This window comes from Gnatocerus cornutus, chromosome 2 (assembly GCF_029298725.1).
Source record: "Gnatocerus cornutus isolate USDA-ARS CGAHR chromosome 2, icGnaCorn1.1, whole genome shotgun sequence".
NCBI lineage: Eukaryota > Metazoa > Arthropoda > Insecta > Coleoptera > Tenebrionidae > Gnatocerus > Gnatocerus cornutus.
The window spans coordinates 6580149-6607135 of record NC_142234.1 but is presented as its reverse complement, the minus strand read 5'-3'; the positions used below and the strand labels follow the sequence as shown (position 1 = coordinate 6607135).

Genomic DNA, 26987 nt, shown 5'->3' with positions numbered 1-26987 from the left:
TGGAGCACTTTCATGTCTGTCAACAATATATTTCTACGATGCAACAAAAGTGGAGCAAGGTTATTATTAACCTGGAAACGCTAATTCGAATGAAATTTGTTGTTTCGCTATTAAACGAGGCTAATTATTTAATAACGATATGTCTTATTGAACCGCCTTCCGAGGCTATTAGCGGCTAAAGGAGCGATTTAGTTGTGGGCTTTGTCGGGTGAGTTGTGTTTACGAGGTAATGATACGCAATTTTCGCATAATAATTGGCCATTTTACTAGCTTAGACTAGGAACTTCATGTTTCAAATGACCGGAATAGAATGGAGAGTGATGCGATGCCGATGGGGAAATCGCCCAAACGCAGGAAAAATCCTTATTAGCGATTTTACGGATTAGAGGCGGAAATGGGGCGCGATAATAACGCGAAATTATTGCGGAAAAGTGCAAGTTTTCATTTTGGTTATCTGTAGCAATGAATATCAACAGTTTCACGAAACTGTTACAGTGATTTACCTTGACCCGCATATTTGAAGGTGTTATCACATATAAGCACTTAAAATTAAAACGAGATTATGATCCTTCTAGAGATCAATTTAATCTCATCAAACCCGAACTAATATGATACTTTGACATACAGCCAAGAAAACGGTTGAGGTTTCTGTGTTAAAACCTTTCAAGAGAAATACGTGAAGACAAACCTTTTTGCAAAATGATTCAGAGTAATAAATTCCATGATTATCCTGTCAGCACTATATCACAACAGGTAGGTACATCTTACGCAATCTCGTCAAGTAACTCGTAAAGAAAATGCGACCAGTTGTCATTAACGACATTTTTCAGCTTTTTATTTATACACCATGCTTAATAAAATTCAAGATTTTGATCTCAAATTCCATCAGTAATTTGGGCGAACAGAACTTTTGCCCAGAATTACAACTTTAAGGAATTTGGCTCATGGCATACTTTATCTTTATAAATAAGCATATGCGAGGGCAATGATAATAAATTTCTTGTTAGTTTATGCACGCTTCGCACGAAATAATTTTAGCTTTGTTACAATGAAATTGAAGGAAGAATGCGGTTGAGTCTAATATTACCAAATGAATACGTTTATGGAAATAAAGTCGATAAGTATATCATTGCTAATTACCTTTACTGACGACGACAAGTTGTCCCCTCTAATTCCATTCACAAACAGTCATAAATCTTTCTCCCCATCAAGCGCATTTACGTAATTTACGCGAGAATGTAATACGGATTATGTTGGATAAATTAGACGATTAGACCTGTTCAAGGGCTTACCAGCGATGTGATGAGGGCACTGATGGAGATTGTCGTCTACACAAAATGAATTTGTTGCGATATGTCGGGGAAAATTCTCCAACAATCAATCTCAGAAAGTTTAATTTGTGAAAACACACAAACCTTGAAGTGATAAACACTATAAATCATTATAAAATGAAATTCTTTTTGTTGCAGTGCAAGACCCCGTCGGACGGTTCCGCCCCCCTAGGATGGCCGCTGTGCCTCGGTCCCTCCGGTGTAGCGATCCACCTGGGCCCTCTCGACCCTTCCGTGGTACGAAACAGCGACTGCTACCTGTGCATTAGAAGTCGCAGTGCCCCCGGCCTCGAACTGGCCTTAATCTGGCGCCAACATTCCAGTATCCACTGCCACACCATAGCTGAATTCAAAAATCCTCTCGAAAATTTGGACGACATAATGTGTTCAAACTTGCGCTCAATAGCCGATTTGGAGCTGACTTCTTACGACGACTACGACGGCGCCGAACTGCCTGAACTCCTACAGAACTTGTTGGTTTCAGTGGAGCACGCCATCGAGAGGGTACCTCTTGACGATTTAACGTTTCCGTGTCCTCAGTGTCTTCAGTATTTGCCTTTGGATAGACGGGAAGAAGATGTGATGTCTTGTGCCTGTCAATGTTCGTGTAGGTTGCCTGAGAGCCCAGTGCTCAAAAAGGATTCGTCCATACAAACTAGTCCAATGTTTGAGTTTGCTGGGTCCATACCCCACATTGATAGCGATGAGGAGGAAGACAAGGAATCTATCAAGAGTGGTACGTATTAACTCTTTTTTTACAAACTGCGAAACTGCTTCACTAGTTGCTTAACGCGATAATCATTTTTGCATCTAATTTTATCCTATTTTTAGTTCTTGATCGGCTCGGAATTAGTAATTATCTTCTTATATAACCTGAAGCTGTACTACCTGTCAATTAATTATTTTAATTACTCCTCCGTGTTGTTCACGCGAACTTCTAATTATTATTTAATAATCAAGCATAACGATTATTTAAGTATATACATAGATTAGTTTTAAATATATGGAAATCGTTCTGTATAAAGACATGCAAATCTTTCTCTATACAAGTAAACACCCCAAAGCCACAATAACGGATAACGTCATAAATATGCATCTGGTTCTAATTGACATCTAATTATAATACTAAAACAAAGTCGGTGTAAAATTCAATTTGTTTTGTAAAAAGCTGTTATACAACCGGTTGATTTGACAGGGAAAAATGTGGACAGAACTTAGAGAAGTTGCAAAATGTTAAACAGAGTAAAAAGGAGGCTCAGTTATATAACTTGACTTGGAAAAAATGAAATATTGTAAACAGGTAGAAAATTTTATAATAAGATTCTAAATTTATTCAGGGGATTAAGTATACCATTCATTTAGATATTTTTGTTGTTCAGCATTTATTCAATTTAGGGTTTCTGTTGCATTTCATGGTATTATCTGCCTAAGCTCCGGGTACTCTTTCTGTTCTTTTTCTGTAAGCGTTTACAAAAGAACCTCCTGCGTCGTCGCTAAAAATGTCCTTCAGTAACCCCACAGCACGTGTGGTCGCGAGTTCATCAGCATTCAAGTACTTCCCATTTAATCCCATATTAAAACCAGAATCTTATACCTGTCAAAATCGAGCTTATTTAGGTCGCCGCTGCATCATGCATGTATTCATTATGAATAATCACACAGGAAGCTGTGAGGATGGTATGCGAACAATGATTAATGCTACCCTGAGGTAATCGTTGCCGCCTACACCGAAACATTGTTGTAAACACTCGTTATAACCGAGTGACACCTATTTGTCCACTAGTTAATTACCGTCGATGAAAGACGTTCTTCTTATTAATGATCAATGAAAGTTTGGTCTACTGTGCTTACTGAGGCTCTTTGTCCTACTTACAAGAAAGTGAATTTTTTTGCATGGTATTCGTGTTCTGGGTCGCTGCTGTCCTCACCTTGTGTAGTTTGAGAAGAAAAAGATGTAGGAATTTAGCTAATGGCTGTTGGCGATTTGATAATTGTGATAATTGCGGGTTTTAGCAGAAATGGAATACTGGAGAATTCGGTATTGTCTGCTGCGAGGCATGTTTTTGTCGCACTCGAAAACCATTCATCAGTGATGACGATGACAATTAAGAAAATTTCTAGCGAAACTTTGTTCCTAAGGCAGTTCTCGTCACCGAACTCTCGAAGCCACGCCGATTTTGGCATGGGAGACGAAACGTATCTTCCGTCCAAAGAATGTTGTGTATTTGATCTATTGTTCTGTTTATAATATACCTTTTGTCTTTCCAAATCGTCATCATTTTGATTCGGATTTTTTGCGAGCGTGGCTTAGAATTTATTCAAGTTTCCGTTCGCTGTCACCTCTGGATATGCTAGATTTGCTCCATTATCGAGAATTGGGAGTGTATATCTGTCCGATTATCCATAAGACCTCCATTTGTGTCAATAAATAACCACTCATGTCAATATGAGGCAATTTGCGTCTGTAAGCACGGCCCAAACTCTCCTAATTGCGATTTATTAGCCACACGTCAAGAGAATGCGTGTCCCAAATACATGGTAGACCGAGAAAAATGGACAAATTGTATAATGGTAATGAATATGCAAGGCGAAGAAGACGCCAACGCGCAAACCCAGAATATCGTGGACAACATATGCATATGCATGCACGATCCTGCCCACTATTCTAACTGTTTATTACAGATACAATGCAGCTCGACGAGTGGGCTCTCTTGTATGAATTACTTTCGCTACTGCGGCCGATGTTATGAATGAAAAATGTGCCAGCGACCAACGCTGGTACTTGCTGGTAACGCGAGATACCAACAGGTTGTAACAGAAGTTATGTGATTAGGAAATGTAAACACTTGAATGAACATAGGAGACGTCTTTATTTTTGTATCTCCAGCGGAGGAGGAGCAACTTATAAAAACTGAAATTTTTAGGTTTGTCAAGTATCTTAAATTCTTTGATCCACATGTTGGATTTATGAGTTTTTCTTCACATTGACAAGAATATTTTTTACATGAAACTTGTAGGTACACGTACATGGTCTCACAATTTCATAACTGGTCGTAAAACGAAATTGATGATCGCCCATTACCATGTTTGTCGTGTGTTATTTCCAAGTCCCATAACTTATTTTGGTACCTCGAAACACGGTCGGGAATCTGGAGCAGTGTGCAACACCCAAGGTCCCCAAAGTGTGAAAGACCTATTGCAACAATTCGGAGCAAAGTTCCGTTCCCTTGTGGGCGTCCCTGTTGGGCAATACGTCCCCGTTACGACCAACGTTTCGGCCGATTCTTCCCACGGTCTGCACTTTTCCGCACTCGTTTTCCGGACTTTTTCGTTGGAAGAAGTAAAAGGCGCTCGCGGACACAGATGCAAAAGCGCAAATGAAACGGACCCACGTTCGCCCTTCGGCTAAACAAATAATCGCGTTGTTGCTATTTTTGCTAGGTTTATAACCGAACGCCCATATTTGGTAATACACGCGCTTTTATGGAAGATTACATATTTGTACCCCGTCTTTTGCGATAGTAAATAATAGGAAAAGAGCCTCGGATACTGGTAATATCTCAGCGATAGCGGCTCCAACACGGAAATGATATTATTCTTCTGATTTTAATGCGATTGCACGATGCCGGATTTAATTTTAACAATGAACTTTCATACAAGCACCGTACATGTACTGTTTCTTCGGAAATTTACGAAAGACACATCCAAGAACGAGAATTGGACGGTTCCGCGATGTAATTGAAAGTTAAATTATAGTTATCGTGACGTTGTGCATCACACTTGTCGAGGAAAACAATTACGAACTCTTATCAAGTTACAAGCAATCTTCTTCCGATCGTTTCATTAAAAATATCCATTTAGGGATATTGAACGGCGTGAAACCGGAAAATAAATTATTTTTTCGGGCTTGAAAATCATAGGCTTGGTGCAGTTAAGAGATCTTAACTATCTTTTCTAAAATAAGAACTTTGTCGGAACGATGAATTATCTAACTTCTGTCGAGCTATCAACGGGTGATGGATGGTGCTGTCATGCACTTCTTTATTTGTCTATCTTGCTGCTTTACTTTGATCTGTCAGGTTACTGTGGGATGTGTTTTCAAGCAACGTTAAAACCAGCATCGATTGATTTGACTTTTGGTTTTTATAGATAATTTTCTTCTTCCGCAGTCCGACAGTTCAATAAATATTACAAGGTAACACAGATTCCCTTCATTAGTGGAAAAAGAATAAATGGAGAGGCCTCCAGTTGAAAGTTCATGCAACTAAATGATAATTGTTTATTAACAGCACATAATCAATCAATGCATATGTTAGAAAGCGTGAATTTCTGTAGTTTTTTCGAACGCCCAAGAAGATTTAACCGTGAACTCAGTTTGATGATTGTAAACAAATCGTTCCAATTTCAAAACTCATTATAATTCTGATTATTCCATGAGGAGTGTATCTCAATCTGCATAGTTCCATTGATCTCCACTTGCCATCTGAAGGCACCACATACCGTTCCGAGTGCTCCCACTGCTGTTTTTGATCAATGATCAACCATCCACAACAGATCCCGTTATCCATCTGACATGTTTATGCATCCAATATTCAATAAACAGCGATTTTATGAACCTGATCGCGTCGAAAGGCGCTCACGTAGGTTTGATTTGTTAATTTAATTGCATCAAAAGACCAACTGCACCACTCACATGCAACAACAATCATACATAAACATTACGGCACAAGTGAAACCGTAAATTCCGTACTCCGGGACATCCCACACGCTGCGAGAAAATCTTTAATTATATCGTCGAACGTAATTGCACTTCATGACAGGAAAATTATTCTAAACGGCCGTTCTCTCTCCTTCTACAAAACCGCCGAGATTAATCTGAATACGTCAAAGTAGACTCCGTTAAGCGAGAAGAATTATGGCGCGAGAAAGCACAAATTATTCCTTGTAGCTGCTAGTAGAAGAGCCAAAGCTTTCGATGTTTGTTCACGTTTAACGCAGAGTTGAGTTTTTTCAACGACGAGTGAAATCGAAAGTTCCGTGAGATCAAGTGTTTTGCAGGATCGTCCGTTTCCTGAGAGTCGCCTGAAGGCTGTCGGACGATGCGTTAATGTGGAAACTCGACCGCAAATATTTTCTTTGCTCTTAGAGGTCTGTCGAGAATGAAGAGGTGATGCGCGGATATTTATGATAGATGATCATTAAAACAGAAGTGTTTTGGCATGATGACGATGAGGTTGCAAAGCTCGCGGGAAATGGAAGAATATCTACTTGACGATCCAATCTTCTTACCGAATTTACATTACAGTTTTTGGTTTTATTTGTTCTAGAGAAAGTCAACCGGAAAAAGCTCAATTTTAAAATAAACGATTCCTATAAACACCTCTGGTAGAGTATGTTCTTAATGATAATGATACAAGTTCGACCTCGAGGATGAACCTGCAATTACTGTGTATTTTCAGCATTCTCTTATGCACCTTCACTGTAAATATTTTTCTACAAGTGGATGTAAATTATTGGTGAGTGTGTAAAATTTAAGAATCGAGATGAGTAAATTACACTTAACACCTTCACTTATACTGTCGTATTTAATATTTGACAGGTGCATTTGCACGCGAGCGTCTAGATAAGCGTTGATTAATCCTGTAAATATAATAACATGGAAGGAAAAGAATATACAAATGTGAAAACATGCAATTGTGCAATTAGCAGGTTGTTTATCTATTTATTAGTACAGGTACCGGTGGAGGAAGTTTATTACGAGAGATAGCAGTGCGTGAAATATTGTCTAGTTGCAAAATTTTAGATGGTAACTTTACGGCTTTCACGACAAAAGACGCTTTTATGACGACTGCGGCTGTTCAATTTTTGATCAATTTTACTGCTTGCCACTTTATAACCTTTTTCACATCCTTGTAGTGTTGTTTTTCTCGATCCGTGTCACCGAACGATGTTTTATCCGCGTCGCGTTCAGATTTGGTATCCGCAATAAATCATCGTATCATAGATCTCTTGTGAATCTCGGCCATAACTGTATCCATCCAAATACGGAATTATCGGTTCCATCTGTTAATCTTAAGTCGCAGGTCCGAATACGACTTAATTTAATTAAAAACCTCCGTAAAAGTTCAATTAAAATGATTTATGTGCAGTGTGCAGGCTTTAACAATATTCACCAGGAACGATAATTCCATGGGAGTTACAGTGTCAAGATTTATGTCGACGTGATCTTTGCGCAACAGAAATGAATTATTCATGCGATAGAAACACCCGATATATTATATCTATTATCGATTTGGTATTTTGCTATTAAGTCCCCGATCGAGATGACATTAAATGAATAGGCAAACGTTTGCGAGCAAATCAAACATTTATTCAATCGAAATCCTAAGAAAACAAAATGTAATGGTGATGGCTGCACCCACGTGGGAAATGCTCAACGACTTCCGTCCACTGGGTTTGGCGACGATTGTTTGGAAGTTGTGACTTTGTGAGGACACGTTAGGAGATTTAGGGTGGGCCTAATTGAATTTATCCCTCGTTTGATAAATATAAATATTGCAGATGCGGGTAGTGTTAAATTTCCGTATTTCCAATAGGGGGATGACGACGATCGGCTTTTCGTGCATACGGAAATTCTCATTTCTTCCACAAGCAGCTGGGAACTGTAACCGTCGAGTTGAGTTATCATATTTTTAGATGTTTCCAAAATTTGAAACTCTTAGACGTGGGCACTGCAAACTGCTGGATTATATTACCTATTTATATATCTTTGTAGGTTTGAACATTTCTCTGAATGGGAAACAACACTTTCGCACAGTTAATAGTGTTAATAAAATTAAATAACGCAAAAGTAACGAGGGACGTAAATAAGTGAGTGGGATGGATCGACCAAATACAGATGAATACATAATTTGAAGGGTTTTATCGATCGCAATATAGCATAAATCACTATCGGTTACGATAAGGAAAGTTTTGTTCTTCTGAACGTAAAAAACACTATTTAAACGCTGATGTTTTGAGTGCTTAACTTTGTAATAATGCACTAACGTTCTAAAAACCCTTCAGTTTATAAATCTGGTTCAAACCTCTTCACTTCGTCCACTTCGTTGCTCTTAAATTAAATCTCGCAATGATCTTTAATCGAATTACAAAAGCAATTAATGTCACAATGAATCACACAAGCCATTATTGTGATGTAGGCTTTATTAAATAATAATTTCTCTGCGTAACCCTCTAACGTCAATCATAACTAAAATACAGCTGTTTAATTAACGGTACATTGAGTCACCCTGTGTAAACAAGCCAGCTCTTATTTTACGTAACAGAACAATACCTCCAGGACCTTGATGAATTATTGCTGGTAAAAGTTTTATTCAATAACCATTATTATAATGCGATAAATCATGAACGGTTTAAAGAAAGTGTTAGGAACTAGTCGTTTCCAACTAAAAAATCTACGAGGAAGTGAACTATTACTATAAATGTCGTGTTTGTTGCAGGATCTTCAAATCGAAAGGTGGAAATAGCCAGGCCGAAAAGGATAACAGATCTGCCTGACAAGCTTCTCATGTCCGGAATCAATCTGCCAGGTAATTTAGACATTAATTCTGACTGGAAGTGGTCGTGTTTCTCATGGGTTGATATGTTGAGACATAATTCACAAAAAGTGGCAATTATCGTGCAATTACTTGACCATTAACTTGAAAAAGAGTGAACTGCACCTGTGGAATTTCTCCTTTGGAGTTTGTAAGCGTGGAGGACCACACACCTGATGTTGAATGATGTGAATAAACAACGAGTTTTTCAGTCGTAAAAACTTATTACACTTTTTTACTTTAATTTACGTGATATAAATCGTACCTACTATTAAAGTACGATTGATCCGGAAACGTTTATAAGAACATGCAGCAGAGATGATGCATCATCAAATATCGAGCAAACATCGTCCAAAATCTCATCTTGGCTATATTTGAGTTTGCTCTTATGGATCAGAAAATGTTTGAACTAAAATATCTTCTACACCTTATAAATCCTTCATGTTGATCATTATCGTAAGTGTTTTCTCGTCTAGTCTTCGTATTTGGTTATCTGTTGGATATGGATCACAAGTGCATGTAAGAATATATTTCGCGCTCACGCTACCACCTCCTAGGTGCACTCTATTCAGATTTTTCGAACATAATCTTCTCCCTAGTGTTTTAAACATGTCGGCAGGTGGTAAACCTCTCTATTTCCGCGTGGGAATCCCAAACAACCTGCTAGAGCCATCCTATCTCATTCTCGTAGGAAGCCTTCATTACCTCCAACAAACTCACAAGACTTCCGAAGTCATCTTTCGATCAAACCATCGCTTCAGTTTCCCAAACCCATTATCGATAATCTAGTATGATGAAACGGCCCCCTGTCGCGCAATCAGATGGATCGTGAAACCCGTGCCCATGCCCGTGGTGCAATAATATGTAGGCCGATCGATTCACAGTTATATACACCCATCACTGTGAAAAATCATTCGCGGCACATGCATGAAATGAACGCGCCGATGATCAAAGCTCTAGCATCCGGTCAATTGGTTATGGGTGTGGGTGAACTTTGACATGGCGCCGCTTCCGCATAGCGGTCAGGTACTGCCGTACCATCCCCAGCGAAGTGGGTCGAATTCGTCATGTTCGACACGGTTTGCGGACGTCTCAATCAAGGTACTTACACCTGACCCGTGTCCATCATATGGGACACGGGAGGATATGATTGAAAGTAAGTTTGCGAAAGTAAACAATTTAACAATACCATCACGATCTGAAGGGCGTGACGCACGAGCATATCCATTTCTTATAATTGATTTCAAAATGGCACTACCTTTATGGCGGTACGGCCAACCACCGTAGACCGCATATTCATTACGTTAAGTAAGAATATTTGACATTTCGTTCATAATTAGATCGTTCATAGCTGCATCGTGATCGGAGATGACGGAAACGTGATTGAGAGATCTTTTCGGAACTCCACAGGGATGCCGCTCAAGTCTGTCACTTTTCTGAATATTATAATTACAGGAAAATTATACCTACTTTACATAATAAATACGAATTTCAAGAATCGCAGTTCAAAAAAAGCAATTTCGTTGTTGCATTGTCTGGAACCATCGTGGACGGAATAAAAATGAAGGAACAAAGCCGTCATTGCTTCAATGATTATGATTAATGAGTTAGTGTGTCATCAATAATTATACGACGTGCTGTATTATGCAATAAATGCGCATACGTTAATGCAAAAAATTAAGAAATGCGTGCGAAGACAATGTCTTTTTATAAAATTTGGCACACCTTTGATCGCAAGAAAATTGATTAATCATTCCATAGGAATTTTTAGTGCATTTATTTCGACATTGAGTGGTGCAATTTTCCTGCTGTTCCAGCGTGGGTCGCTATCTTGATCTGTCGCTATTTGAGATGCTCTATTTATTTTACATACCACGAAAATACGTTTTAAAAGATTGTTTCCACATATCGGAAGAGATAAAATCTCACAAATGAATGCCAAATAAACATCAGCAACCTTGACATTGTCGCCACTCAGTGCACTTACGAAATATGCACTAGCACAGGTCTTATTCAAATAGATAAGTTTGTTGTGAGAGGCACTCGGTGGGATTAACTTTTAGTTTATTAGGTCCAAATGGAACATAAAAACTCCAATAACTGATCAAAAGTTTCAGGCTTGTTCATTTGTATAGAAACTTAAAATTACGTACAATAGTTTGTCAAGATCATATACACTAATTTAAATCGATTAATAAATGAAACAACTAAGTGTGCACGTTTTGGGTCTTCTAATTTTCTGATGCTTGTGTTTGATGACCGCAGCTGCGAGAGTCTTTAGATTTTTTTCAAAATGCTCTGCGCCTTTCTCTCTTTTCCGATCCATCTTAAGTTTTCCGTTTCACCACGTCTGTATTTTTTCTAACGTTATGCAGATGAAGTAAAAGCTCTTTCATTGTTGTTGTTCGGCCAGATCGTCGATCGCCTTTTATTAACTCATTGAACCAGTTTAAGGCCGTGCACGGAGTACGTGCTTTTCCCATTTCCTAATCGCAAAGTCTTTGTACTTTGTATAAATGTAGATACAAGTGCCGCCCCCGCTCGACGTGCATTCGTTTCTAATTGAGAGTAACAGGAATTAGCGGTGCTAATTGCCGACTTTATCTGAAATGTATTGTGTTGGTTGCACGCTGTTTTGCGGTCGAACACGATATTGTTTCTCTAAACGGTGGTTGTTGCGATTTTTTCGACAAGCAACATCACCCATATAAGTACGAATTTGTAACACTCAAAGATTGCGATAATCCTATCGGGTGTGTGCCAGTTCTGGGAAAGGATTTCTTTTGCAGGATTTCTTTTTGCTTTTATCACGTTTCCCACATTTCATAAGTGAGGATAGTTATATTGTTCTCGGTTTCAATTACTAGCCCATCAACTACAAAAACAATACACCGATAGCGAACAAGTGAAAACGGAGCCATTACGATGTAGCTGCAGGTAATAAATCACTAGAATCTTGAAAATCTATAATCTTCTTCTTGACAAAAATTCGCCACTTATTGCCGGCAGCGTCTTGACATGCGACAATCTCTCGGTATCGGTGTGTGTATGTGCACTGGCGGTTTGACTTTTCTCACGGCCTGTATATACAATGGTTGACCTTATGGGACGGATTACCATAGATCAATCTGTGACTCCTGGTGCTCCCCATCAGGATCCATACTCGACAAAAATCGATCTTAATATAATTATTGATTGTTTTCATCAATTTTATAGTTGCTCGACTGATGAACCTATTGTGTTCAAAGAACAGAAATCTTAGTGTGACGACCATTAGCGGTGGACTCGTAACCTAGCTATGAATATGGAATGGCCGGTGAAGAAAATATGTGGGAAAATACAAAATAGCTTAAAAACAGTTTATGCGCGCTGCTGAAGAAGTTACAGCTAATGTGAGAATTTATTAGTGCCTTGGAGAAGCATTTAATAATAATCAGCAGAAAAGGGGTAATAACTTTTCAGAAGTTTTATGATTTGTTTATGGTAGTTATTTAATGAACAAGTCATCAGTCAAGAGAGTGAGATATTGGAAAGTCAGTTCGTCAGTGTCAAGATTGTATATTGCATACCGTGCAAGCAAAATAAGATATTTAAATAGGTATGCCTACCTTTGCAAAGCAAAGTAAATGTAATAACTCACAACAATTATAGTCGACGCCGACCGACGTGTCAAATAACTATTTGCTGTAAATTTATTCTTTACTCTTGAATAATTTCGTTTTTTGAAACCAATTCATTAACTGGTATTTTCAGTTGTAAATTTAAAAAACAATCTGAACTCTAATATAAACGTCGTTTTGTTTCTTTTTAATGGTACATTACTTCTATTTGTATTCGCGCGTATAAACCAAATTAGGAACTGTGAGTCACCAATGTTGTCAACACCAGTCTGATAAAATATATCTGCAATCTACTAAATTTGATCAATGTCTCCACGCTTGTGCATTCAGACAAGATAAATGCGATTTTTTCATTAGATAAAACTATTTTCTGAAGATAAAGAATTTATGAGCTCCGGACGTTGTGTACCAGATTATGAAATCAATGAGACAAAATGGCTTAGTTTTGGTCCTGTTTACTACCGTGTCGAGTTCATTGTGCTCATCTTCGATAGAGAACGATAGAAAAGTTTTCTGTCACCACAGGATGGGAGTATGTTTTCAGTCCTGCATGGACGTGAAAGCGTTTTGAATGCAAAAGACTGTTACTATTAAATTGACTGAAGAATAGGTACTTCGAAGTAATTATCGTAATTTTGTATTGGTTCAAATATCTTTGTTATACAGGTGTTGCAAAATTGGCGTAAACCCAAACATACTGTAACATAAAACCTATTACTATCGTGGAATCAAAATTTCGAACATCAAATTGACTGATAAAAATTGTAAACTGTCCTTTGTTTTTATAACCTTAAAATTTATAAACGGCACAGTTTGTGTCAGAAATTTACTTTGTATGTCAGTCACAATGACAATAAAGCTTGCTTTACATTGCCATGTCAAAAAGTGATGTTCGAAATTTTGATTCCGCGATAGTACCTATTAATATGAACAACAATCTCCCTTCGTTAATAAGGTATGAACCTCCAAAATTTGTAACATTTAATTGAATAAGCTTAAAATTTTGTGAATAAAACTGCAAAAAGAATATCAAATTACACATTGGAAATCCGTTAAAAAATGTCATTAATAAAGATTAATGCGCGTAATATTGCCAAATGTCAGAAATTTACTTTGAATGTCAGTCACAAGTGATGTTTGAAATTTTGATTCCGCGATAGTAAAACGCTTATTTGATTCGACTTTTGGTCGAATTTGAGAATAGCATAGCAATTGATATAGCAATGAAAGGGGTTTTACCCAGTCTTTTGAACTAAATTTAAAAAAAAAACGAATTTTTTTTTAGCCTCTTTTAGACCCCACGAATATTAGAAATGATTTTTAAAACTTTCAAGACAGTGTCAGGTGGTGCCTATTGCCTGCCATTCTCTTTGAATTTTTTTTAAACGGAATACACTTTCCTAGTGGTGCTTGTTCTCTTAAATTGTAATGAAACGTAGTTTTGACGATTTTTGTACACCACAATCATTTTTAAAACAACATAGGGTTTATCCATGGTAATGATTGAAAGCTAATAAAACGACTAGTAAATGTTAAAATTGTACGCTTTTCTGTATTGTATCTTAAGCCATCGTTATTTCTTTTAGTTACTCATAATATTATTCCTGTAGTCTAGTTGTTTATCATTTTCTCTGTTTCCTAAGTTTGCCTTACTTTTTTTAATATGCTTTGTTGGAACTTTTGTTTCTGAGACGCATTTTCTGGCGAAATTCTCTCTCTTTTCCTGTAGGTCTTGTAGCTTGTCATAATAATGACTTTTCTTTTGGATACCACTATGATTTACCCTTAAGCTATCGGAATTTTGATAAAAAAGAGAAGAACAACTCTTCAAACATGTAGGCGTGCAATTTGCATTTTCTAAAAAATAAACCGCTAATTTCCCACTTCCTGATGTCAGCCATGTTCACTAAATCATTCCGTCCGATATGTCAAAATTGCATTTTTATGTCGTTAAATTGCAAGAATGCGCACAGCCTTTGACATTTAATCAAAACAAATGATTGTGGAAGCAATATATTACGCACTATACGAGGCAGAAACAAATTAACAACAGGGAAACAATGGCCAACGGCCATGAATCTTAACCTGTGGTTGTAAAGATAACTTTTCTCGGTCATCGAATGTGGGTTTCCGTTGTCGTTCATACCTCAGGGTTAAAGGGGACAAATGACCATTGTTTATTCAAATGTCATTATAGCGTTAGTGTATGGAAGTAGGGCGAAGAAGTCCGGAATTCCCCTCGTATATGTATTAATTGTAAAGTAAAGAATGTGATCAAATGTACCGTTTGAAAGGGACAAATGTGATTGTTTTATCGTATTTGATGGCTTGGAACAAATTAAAGTTTTTTTATTTAATGGGTTTAACGCAGTAGGGGCGATTAAGACACACACAGGAGGCGTCGTTGGAGATAGGAAAGTGGGATGGGAGAATTTATTGGGCGATTTCTTGACTTTATGGAAAGAGATTTTTACATGTATCGAATTACTTTATAATTATATTATTTCAACACATGCCATACATGGCGTGGAGAATAATGTATCGGCCCCAGATGTGCAAGAATGTTTGTCAAATGTAATAAAACCAGAAATATGAGAGAAAAACGAAAGAATTTTTATAGACCATCTCTAATCTCGGAAAGATTCTTTAATAAAATACTTGTGCTTGCTTTATTATATGACAGATGTTTGGTTTCGTGTGAATATTTTCACAGCATATCTTTATCAATGTTTGTGTAAATGTTTTTCTAACAACGAAGCGCTCTGGAAAAAAGTTTGACCTAAACATACTAAATTAGAAACTTGGTTTTGGTTTCTTCTCTACAATTGGTTTTTCGTGACATAAGGTTCATTATAAAACCAACAAAGGTCTGTTTGACACATGCCCTGTTTCCCCACAAACTCCACTTTACACGAGATGCTCCTGAGGACACTTAAATTACGCGGTAAAATCAACAATTTACAATCAACTTTAGAAAGTTAATTGTAAATAACAAGACATCTTCATAAGTTGGATGTTGAAGCAGCAACCAGTGATTTACCAATCTTCTAATACATATATCTAATGAAGTCGTTGGGATAATAACGTAAACGCTCACCAGGCTTATTACACACTCAATTAGATTCACACTGAGCGAACAGTTGTCATATTACCATAATATTTAAATTTGTGTCGTGGTGCGACTTTACTCAACTCTTTATCAGTTTGGTCACGGTTTTGTCTTGTAGAAAACCAAAAAAATGAAACAATAATGACTTTGTAATGAAGAGGTGTAGTTTGTAGTAATGTTTTATTTTTGTTACAGGCACTGTGGATAATGATGGAAGACCAATTGTCTTGTGTTATGCTGAGTGTGTTGCAAGAGCCGCACTTAACAAATACGAGATTGCAAAGCTGCTGTTGTACTACTCTTCGATACCAACGTAAGTATGAAAAAATTCAATGCTGCATTGCCGCTGTAGAAACTCTAGTGAAAACCGCTACAATAAAATAACTTTAATAAGCTAACCTTGTTGACATTGTGCACGACAAAAATGTGTAAATTCCAATACCAAAGCGTCGATATCGCCTCGTTAGCGGCTAGTTAAATCCCCATTACAAGAATCTTCTATAATCGTCAATAAATAAAGGCAATGCGAATGCATTAAGTGATGCATAGGATTGGCGTAATTGCCGACTGGAAGTCGTCTTCGACTTCTTCACCTCTATATGCCGTTTACACGCAACTGATAAGAATAACAAAATTGCAATTACATACTTGTAAAGTCAAACGTTGCGCCGTGTTTCTTCGTTATCTCTTGTTCCATATCTTCTTAAATAGGATTGGTGTTCATCGGTGAATTTTATCCGTTATGTTGCCGCGTGCTTGACTTGTTTATAGATACAGAAATGCAAAAATCTTAATCGAAAGGGGTCAGCGGAGCCGACTAAAGGACATTACTGACCTGTTGAACCAATGATGGTACGGTACACGTGCAGGAATTAATAGAAGAAATAATATTGAAACGAATCGATAATTAAAATCATCGGGAATTCATAATGGAATAAAAGTCCATCGACATAAAACGGTAGTCATTAACTTTTTGTGTTTATTCTTCTGGGTCTATACAGATTTTCAGTTTCTATTCAGTCTGTAGGATTACCGGAAGTGACGTTTCATTTTTTTGACCTTCCCCTTCGATTGGTGTGACCTGATTTGGATATGTGTGAAAAATTGGGTGTCATGAACCACTCAAAATCCCACTCATCGCCATTAAAAGACAAGCAAAATGGCAAAAAATTAATTTTCAATTTCTCCGATTCCTGCTGAGCTCTATTGACATGCCTATAAAACTTCTATAAAAACCGTGGCAGTAGTTTAAAATTATTATCATCAGCTTGTAAAGATAAAAACATACGTTTCAACTTTGACCTAGCCTTTATAATTTGATTAACCATGCCCGATTCCTAGAACTTGTGTGACAATTCCTTGCCTTTGTGTTCTACAAACCACTATTTTTTTGCACTTACGGTAGTAAAAGCTGTGCTGGAGGCACCACACCAAACGGCGTTTAAACCGAAAGTGGTTACGAAACATTCCTCACGTCAAAATTTTCATTAATACGCAAATTTGACGTTCTTTGAATTATCGATCTGTTAAGTAAACAGTGCGTGGGTATTTACCTCGTTCAATGAAAGTAACAGCGAAGTTTAGGTGTCATTTTCTTTTCGTTGGTTAAAACTAATTATTTATTTGACACCGTTTTATTTCCATTATTATAATTTCTGACAGAGAAACCAGTCGTTTCAAGTAGCCGATTTCATTTCTCTTTTGATTAATTATAGCAATAACCCTGCAAGGTTCATGGCACTGTTCATAAATCAATCTAATTGTGAAGTTTGACGTGTCGCTGATTCCTCTTTTTTTACAGTTTGGAATGTACAAAAAAAGGATTCACCATCTTACTCCTAGCCGAGAACGAAGTCAACTTCAAAGTTTTGGAGCTTCTGGACAAGTCAGTCGCTTTGATAACCAATACCATGAAGGTAACAAGGTTCCTGGTGTGGAAACCAGGAACGGATAAGAAGAGTCATGTGGTAACTAGTCGTATCCAGGTGAGTACATGACCAGACAACAGGATGTTTGCAGAGTTTGCACAAAGATCAGACATGTCGTTATCGGGGTTTATTAGACATTTTTCAAAACTTTGTTTATGTGGATGTCTTGATGACGACCACACCTTTCTTAACATGTGTTGATATTGACTACGATATCTTGCACCGTTATTCTTCTGTCGGTCAGCACCATCAACTCTTGAATAACATTAAGTGCGTATGTGGACAGTGACTGTCGGTTAATTTCAAAGTCCTCATTATACGGGTAATGTGGCGACTTTTTGGGTCGCCGCGGCGGGCAATGAGACACGACATGGCGATTACAAGATAATGTTCGAATTGGCATGAAGGAAAGGGGAGAAACGAGCGGGGAGCGTTAAATCAACTTCCATTTCCTCACACAATAATGTTGATAAAATCTTTTGATAAAATAAAATGATCTAATCGGAGACAATCAATGACAAAAACTCTGGTTCAGTTATTTATTTTTAGAAACTTCTAGAGAAATTCCTAAGGGGTTATGGAAATTTTGACTTTTATTTTAAAAATTGTGATACATTTTCCTTAATAACAAATAGTTATTAGCTTGAGTTGTTTAGTCTTTTGAGTGTTTTCAGACAATAATACAAAATATTTTTCGCGACCGCGACAGCATACATAACAATGACTCTTTTTTTTGCGTTACTTGTGTTTATTTTGTCAATAAAGACACTAGTGTTTTATTAACCACATAAGACGTTTCCAAACAGTAGTGTTATGGTCTCATAAGGTTTCGATTGTGGATAAAAGAGGTTTCCTATTTTTTATTCTTCTTATTTTTATAATTAATAATATAATTTTGACGATTTACTAATATCTATACTTACTTGCTTCTGTCAATGTCAATGTTATTTTAGTGACAATCAGTAAATACATCGTAAAACATAGATAGCCAAATACCATTGTCTAAATCTGAAACACGTGCTTTTCATAATTTTATTGTTACAGATAACTCTGATTAGATGATGTATTTGAAATCGCGATTGTCAAGGTCTTAATTTTAGATAACTGTGACAGATTGACCTGCTTTCTGCATTTTTAATCCATCTTCCGGACTTTTGCCGTATCCTCTTGATGTTGCAACGATTCTTCGTGCTCATCATTAGACGACAGCATAATTGCATCTTCTCAATAATTGGTACCCATACCCATTACCACAATCCAAACCGACCCACCTAAGTTTGTATTAATTGGCTCGTGCATCATCGTTAACTACTTCAGAAAGCAAACGGCGTTAGACATAATATTCCAATTATCGCGACAAATTGCCCGTTAACGTCGAAGAATATGTACGACCTTTCGGATTTTATGCGTGGGAAATGCCATCAAAATATTTACCTTTAGAAATTTACATTTTAACAGTTGCAGTTTTTTCATTTTCGTTGATTTATTTGTAGGTCATCGTCATTGCCGATGAGCCAACCCTCCTGCAGTACCTATCTAAAGAAGAGACTCCTGCGAGTTGTGGAGGCTCCTGTAGCCACGACCAACTCGAGTGGGTGGAGTTCTTCAAGCAAGTAGAACCGTTCCTCAATTCCTGCAAAACTGCAGGACGCAGTCTCCTGTCTGCTTTGTCGCAATTACGAAACGAAGATATTCCTCTCCAAATAACTCGCCGTTTTTTGAATCATCAGTGCAGGTGAATATCTTATCTAATCAGATTTGAACGCACACAAATTTTAATCTAGTCCCAGCGTCATGGCTGAAAAGTAATGAATGAATTTTTTGCTAACATCTTTAACCATTTTTTACAGACAAATTACCAAGGCTTTAGATCTGGAACATGTTCAAAAACTCCGTCGAGACGGCCCAAAGACGCTCTCCAGTTTAAAAGAGCGATCACAATGGCTAAGTGGCAGCAGAGACGTAAAACGCAACGTGAGTTTCTCAGAAGCCTCGTTCAACTCCGTGGAAAGAGTGAGCAGAAAGTTGGAACTCCTCAAGCAGGAGCGCCAAGAAAGGCTAAAAGAGCTCGCCAGGTTCAACACACTTCGCGAGGAGACTGAGGAAGTGAGTGTTTTAGCGTTCTTTTCCGCATTGTTTTTTGACGACGAACGGTTTGTGGGAAACACCAAAAATGCACAACAATACTTATTATGTTACACGATTTTTTGATCTAATCTGCTAGTTTTACAATGGACACGGCGTTGTGCAAGTTGAAGGCTCACTTTTACACGAAATGATATCTCATTTAATTAGGTTAGCGTGAGCAGGTGCATTGTTTACGTTTTGTCATGGTTACATGTGCGTGTGCGTCGTAAAGATGCAGAAAACGAGGTAAACGCAGCCAATTACCGGAAAAAATTTCTACAAATTAGTTGAATGGGAGCAACTACGTATTTTGTCTGTAAAAGGGAAAAACTTGATGTCTGTATGTTTATTGCGACATCCTGAGTTGGATGCTGATGGGAAAATTTTAAGAGGATAAGCCTCGTCGTGAAATCACAGAATTCGGATTTGTTCGACTTTTGTCACTTTTTCTTTATGTAGCGGGTTTATGTTAGTAAACATTGCATTGTACGCCAAACTTACATAAGTAACAAGATAACTACAAATGTGGTAATGAGTAACACTTAAACGATAAAAAAGTAACTGTAATTTTCAAATTGACTCTAAATAACGAATTCTTAGAAACCGATTTTGAAATAGCTTACATAATTGATTATTTGACTCTCAAGTGTACACACAGAAGTATTGTAATAATTAGTTATTTGTTGTAGAAGTTAGAGTTTGTTGTAGAACAACGTAATTGCTGCAAATACTTTGTCTGCATGGTGACAACATAAAATTAACAGTCATTTTTGGTGGAGACTAAAAACCGTTACGTTGATAAATGAAAAGTAAAGAGCTCGTAATTAACAAGTTGTTTATAAAAATAAATTGTTGTTTCTTCTACATTGACAAATTACTGTCATGGGGTTATCAACTGGTTATTTCGCCATGTGGAGACTAATGAGAGTATTCATATCGTATGAAATAAACTATTTATCCGCTGGTGTTTTTGCAGGAAGTTTGCAATTCTAATCAATTGATTGAAATATAAAGTTAATTTATATGTAATCGAAAACGGTTTTATATGTAATTTTCTAAAGAAGCAATCATTTTTCAATTGCTAAAGATGTTTCTGAGACTGTCATCCATCTTCAGGTACAATAATGTTGAATTTTCCATCACTGCAATAAATTCACTTGGAGTCGTCTCCAAACGATCCTTGATAGCCATCAGAACATTGACAACTTAACGCAACATCCATTCATAAGTTATCTAGACCGTATCATTCCATAATTGCACAACTTCACTCCCAACCGCCATGTTTACATTTAATTGCAATCAAGAGACGACAGTAAAATTTCTAAAGACAAGTCTACTTCTCCGCTTGGCCGGCATGATCGCGGATGTCTCATTGTGGCCGCTTCCAATTCTCATAAATATCGAGTTTCTCATTTAAACGTCCAGGAAATACAAAAGTTATCGGCCGTTTAACATTGACAGCAGCCCATATCAGAATAAAAACGGGACGTTACACCTTTATGGTGGAGTTCCAAGTGCAAGTGATGGGTGATCGCCTGTGACCACCCACTTTGCACCGTGTCCTGATAGTGGCTTCACTTACAAAATGACCAAAAGGAATATTGATGAAGTTCTGATGATGATGGTCAGGTAGACAGACGTGCCGAGACTGAGGGTTTAATGAATGCGTGGGCGATGCAGACCGGCCATGGTAAAACATGCTAATCGAAATTATATGCAAAGGCGCGAAATATGGGAACACGGGACTGATTACCATTTTTCTATTGCATGTAAATGACGGGCATTCATAATCGTCGCGTTCGATTGACGAGGTCGCAGACATGCCTAAAGTGACAAATGGAGTTTTGGATTGCTCTTGTCAAATGGGGTTGCTGCACTTTATCCTGCTGTTCTGTTACACTTTTAGACGTACCGAGTTGCCATAATAGTAAATTGCACTTTGCTCCAGTCGCTTTTACTGACTTATAATGTAACACGTGGTGACAGGTATCGTGGAAAAAGTTTTATTTAGGCGGACTGAATTATTTTACTGTAAATTTGATAAACAGTTACGGAATGTTTAAAATATTTTGACAGGCGTGTGAAGAGACAATTATATGTAAAAGCAAAAGAACTGTATTATTTATGTGCAAACAGTTATTATAGTAATTAGCGTTAAACAAATCAGTTGTGATAAATAGGTACTCGCGTTAACTCTCAATAATACAAACGCAATTATTCATCCGGAAACTCATTACCAACATGAACAATCTTATAATTGTCAGGTTGCGTTAATAATTTTATATACATTATCAACAATAACCGCGTTTAGCTTTAATTATCGCAATTATCCGTCTATCATTAAACAACTTATCAGATTTAATAATCTCATCGCCACTCGCCTGTTTTTTCGAATGCTATTGAATAGGTCTTGTATTGGAAAATAATTACAAAATACCACCTGTGCGTCGCTTTTGCTTAGCAAAAATTGAAAAAAGTACACAAGCAACGTGCAGGTCAAAACGTGGCCATTACGAACCGACGTGTAATTACACTAAAATGAAAACTCAATACCTAAGACGTTCACGACTGATTGGCGTGAAAATGACGCATTAAATTTAATTAAGTCTTTGCAATGGTGGTGTCAGTCTGGACGATTTTACAATATTCTATCGACAGGACTGTGATTTAATTAATTTCAGTTTTTTTTAAAGTGGGACTCTTTTATTTTTAGGAAATTGTATGCACCCTTTCTTCGTAACTGATTGGATGCTCCTCGTCCCGTAACCGATTATTTCCTTATTAGCACACTGACTTTCCTCTCATTACAAATGTAGGGAACTGGGTTCCTGTTTTTTTTTCTCGATATAAATTAAGTAGCTTCGTTTAACTCAGTGACTTATTGTTGACGAAAAAGAAGCAAAACCTGGTTCTTATTACAGGTGGAATGAGTTCACGCAAAAAGATGGTTTCTGAATGGATGGGAATTTAATTGTTCCTATTAATTTTTTCAGCTTCTGTCATGGTTTCGGAAAGCCGGTGAAGACAACCTCAATAGTCTCCTCTTGAAGCTGAGGGCGGCGGCCGATGTCTTTGGTGTCAAAGAAGTCGCCAACGATTTTGAAAAATTGGACTTTATTGCGTGGGTAAGTCTTTAAAAGACGTAACTACGGTAGAAAGTTAATTTATTTTAATTAGAAGACAACAGCGCTTCTCCATTTGTGTGAGAGTAGCGCACTGTGTCGTTTAGTGTCAATTATTTTTTGTGGTGGCTGATTAATTTTAACTTATTGACCAGTGTGTATTGTTTGGACTTAAAAATTATAATTAAAACCGGGAACGTCTTACGCTCGAAACTTGTTCATGTGGTTTAATAGTTCCTTATTTTAGTTTACAATAGATAGAAAGCTTCTAGAATGCGGGATGCTGTTAAAATTGTACTTTTATTTAACTTTACTTAATTAAATTAAATGTGGAGTTTAAGTAATAGGAAATCGGGGATCACGACAAAGCTGTGCTGTAAACCCAGAAAATGAAGCAATAAGGAACTGGTGAACGAATAATGAATTGCAAAAGATTGAAAAAGTGGTCAATGAGATAGAAACTTGGAGTTGTAGCGACAGTTAACTTATTTATATTTGGAATAAATTGAATCTGCTGGATATCCTTTCCTTTAGTCTTAATGGTTTTATTTCTAACACTTATATAAAAATAGACCTTCTAGAAAGTTTTTGTTAAAGAAAGAACAGTTTATTCTCTTTTTGAAAATTCTCCAGCACATTAAAACTTTCACGTCACCATTTTAATGAACCCTTTGATTGTTTCTAAATGTCATTGTTAGACCAACAAATTTGACAAAATGACAAGAATGTAACAATAAAAGTCTATCACGTGATCATTTTCATTCCTGGAAATAGACCTAATTTCCTTGCATTTCTCTTTTTAGCAGTCACGAAATTTCTAAATCAAAATCGTTTACCGACATAATTCATTTTTCCTGCTTCAACCACTAAAAGCAATATAAAATTCTTTAAGTTTATCAAAGTTTCCGCCACCAGCTTTCAAATTGAATTCTTATTTCCCGTTATGTCGTGACTACGACTCCACAATCTACCCAATACTCGAATCTCCATAATCACCCATTAGGAAGCGATTTCGTCGTCAAGTCACCGGAAGGAAATATCAACGCATGCCATCATTATAAATATTATTATTTATAAGGAGAGAAACCGTTTTTAGATCGTGGATAATTGTCGCGTGATTATTGGTTTTCTCAATTTTATCACAAACAACCAATCATTACAATCACCTCTCTCATTGTAGAGGCAATTCGAGAAATCAACGGATTTGTTGGAAGAATGCAAGAACCTCAGCGACCCCAAAGAGCAGAATCTGAAAGAGACCAACAGCAGTCGCCATCTCCAGGATAGGTACCAGAGCCTGAAGGACTCGGCTGGGAATCTCCAAGTGCAGATGAAATCTTTCAGAGAGAAGTTGGAGGATACGAAGGAAAGATTAGAAGAGTGCACGAGGTGTTTTCTTCTCTTGGACTCCTGCGGTGATGAGTTAGAAGATGATAGTAATACTTTGCAGGAGTTTGTTCGATGGGCTGAACGATCCTGCAACGATAAACTTCTTAAAAAATGCATGGTGAGTACTTAGCAATCATAAACTTTTTCACTGAACTTCTTTTGAAGGCTCTCAAGAGGAAGGATGTTCAACCACCGGACAAATTTTCCGGTGACCCTCCAACTGCCACCAGCACCCCCCTTAAAACTTACAATACTCAAATCCGACGCAGATCTGTTAGTTCTTTGGCTTTTATTTATCACTGCAACCACCATGCGGCCGGTGAATTGTGCAACTGTTACGAGTCAGACACGGAAAATACTGTGTCGTACAAACTTAAGAAAAAGTATATTCAAACCCTCCAGTCGTGCGTTTGTAAAGATACCCTTGAACGTAAGAACAGTGCCACTTTAGATGGCATCAAAGAAGAACGCGAAAGTATGGAAGATCTTTTAGAAAAAATGGACGATCATCGATGTGACAGTGGTTTGTCAACAGCAGACAATTCGGTAGGAGAGGAAAGTGTTTGTAATAAGAAAAAACTCCAAAGGACATGTTCGTGCCAGTATTATCGCGAAAGTTGTGCTGTGTGCAGTGCGGGAAGTTCCAGTGCGGGTTCTAATCAAGATCATACGGATAACCAGCAGGATAGTATCATTGAAGAAGGAAGTGATGGTTTCATTAAGAGTAACAGCAGTGATGACATTGAAGAAGAACATTACACCGAAGAAAGAAGAAAAGTGCCTCCGATTGCAGCTAACAATCATTTGTATTGTCATGCGTCGAGTCTTGACTTGCCTTCAGATGCTTTGTACAGTAATATGGACCCCAAAACACAAAAGTAAGTCTCTGGTAATTCTTGCAACACAAACTAACCTTTGTTCTTTAGGACTCTGACGTTTATCATCAAAGAGATGATTGAGACTGAACGCGACTACGTCAAGTCTTTAGACTACATCATTGTTAATTACATACCCGAGCTAATGAGAGAAGACATTCCGCAAGCTTTGAGAGGACAAAGAAACATCATCTTTGGGAACGTCGAAAAGATCTATGAATTCCACAGTCAACACTTCTTGCACGAACTGGAAAGTTGTGAAAGCAACCCTTTGCAAGTTGGTCAGATTTTCCTCAAATACGACAAGAAATTCTATCTGTATGCTTTATACAACAAGAATAAACCAAAATCAGATTCTCTTATGTCAGAGTACGGTTCGCTGTTCTTCAAGGTGAGTTTCACGTTTTTCCAAGGCTTTTGCTAATTATCTAAATTGCAGAGTAAACAATTGGAACTGAAAGACCGAATGGATTTAGCAAGTTACTTATTGAAACCAGTCCAAAGAATGGGGAAATATGCTCTTCTCTTACAACAAATGATGAAAGCTTTTGTGGGGGCTTCAATGGAGCGAATTCAAGAACTGGAAGACTTGAAACAGGCTGAAGAAATGGTCAGGTTTAAGTTGAGACATGGTAACGACTTACTTGCCATGGATTCGATAAGAGAATGTGACGTAAGTTTTAATTCAGTTAACAAGATTTCGAATTAAGTCATTAAGTGTTATCTGTAGCCATTTCCTCATTCATTTGATTGCAACAATTATAATTGAGTGCATTTTTAATAGCTTCTTTTAATTGATCTCTTGATGCAGGTGAATCTCAAAGAACAAGGAAGTTTGTTGCGCCAGAACGAGTTCTTGGTGTGGGAAGGCCGCAACGGAAAGAAATCGTTAAGACAAGTGTTTCTCTTTGAAGAGTTGATACTGTTCAGTAAGGCCAGAAGGTTCCCAGATCGAAAGGTAATGTAAAAGCGCACCATCATGTTGAAAGTGCATATTGTTATCCATTGTTTCAGAATCTAGATTTGTATATTTATAAGAACAGTATCAAAATGACCGACATCGGTCTAACCGCAAAAATCGGTGACAGTTCCACCAAATTCGAAATTTGGTTCCGAAAAAGAAAGCCAAATGATACTTTCACGTTACAAGCCATGTCCGAGGATGTCAAGAAAGCTTGGATTGAAGAACTATCCCAATTGTTGTGGAGACAGGCCATCAAAAACAGAGGTAGGTCTCAGAGTTTGCTAAATTTTTTTTGTTGCAACGCTTATTTTGCAGCTGTCAGGATGGCCGAAATGTCTTCAATGGGCATTGGTAACAAACCTTGCTTGGACATCCGTCCCAGTGCCGACCAAATAAGCGACCGTTCGATTAGCGTGGACCAACTCAGTAGAAGTGAGTGTTCATTGCTTGTTTATCCTAAGAGCACGCCTTTACTAACGCACTTTTAGCTATAACCACCCCATTACATTCTGCAAAAATTGTAGAATGCGCCTGCTTGCGATGTTGCAGCGACCTTAACGCTTATCTTACCAATAGCACTAACGTTTTTGAACTGCATGACGGTAGCACTTCTTGTATTCATTGCATTTCGTCTGACCATTTGTCGGTTTTAGCCGCTCCGAGGTTCCGGAATTCCATCGTGGGTCCAGTCGTCGAGTCGTGTAGGAATGCGAAGAGACCACATTCGGTGATTTCCATGTCTTCGAGTGTTTCTTCAGGAAGCACAAGTTCTGCCAATAGTGGAGGACAGAATAACTCAATGAATCTCAGCTTCGAATCGGCTTGTGATAGTCCCAAGCCGTACCACAGATCTGCCACTTTAAATAGCCAATGTTCCACGGGTTCGTACAGTTTTAACGATTTAGGTATCTATTTCTGGGGATAGGG

General features: G+C 37.6%; 1 protein-coding gene across 6 annotated transcripts in view; it reads left to right on the top strand.

Moving 5' to 3' along the window:
- Positions 1 to 26987, top strand: part of LOC148178350 (uncharacterized) — a 152872-nt gene that overhangs the window by 125183 nt on the left and 702 nt on the right. For 3 of the 6 annotated variants that reach the window (XM_088031359.1, XM_088031360.1, XM_088031362.1), the window contains 16 exons: positions 1470 to 2067; positions 8831 to 8920; positions 15851 to 15968; positions 17457 to 17640; positions 19077 to 19318; positions 19434 to 19689; positions 22704 to 22835; positions 24013 to 24339; positions 24387 to 25099; positions 25148 to 25487; positions 25536 to 25769; positions 25908 to 26054; positions 26111 to 26324; positions 26376 to 26492; positions 26549 to 26662; positions 26714 to 26965. In XM_088031359.1, coding sequence (XP_087887485.1) covers positions 1470 to 2067; positions 8831 to 8920; positions 15851 to 15968; positions 17457 to 17640; positions 19077 to 19318; positions 19434 to 19689; positions 22704 to 22835; positions 24013 to 24339; positions 24387 to 25099; positions 25148 to 25487; positions 25536 to 25769; positions 25908 to 26054; positions 26111 to 26324; positions 26376 to 26492; positions 26549 to 26662; positions 26714 to 26965 — 4078 coding nt within the window. The remainder of the gene's footprint in view (positions 1 to 1469; positions 2068 to 8830; positions 8921 to 15850; positions 15969 to 17456; positions 17641 to 19076; positions 19319 to 19433; positions 19690 to 22703; positions 22836 to 24012; positions 24340 to 24386; positions 25100 to 25147; positions 25488 to 25535; positions 25770 to 25907; positions 26055 to 26110; positions 26325 to 26375; positions 26493 to 26548; positions 26663 to 26713; positions 26966 to 26987) is intronic. The other 3 variants (XM_088031361.1, XM_088031364.1, XM_088031363.1) reach the window with 3 other exon arrangements.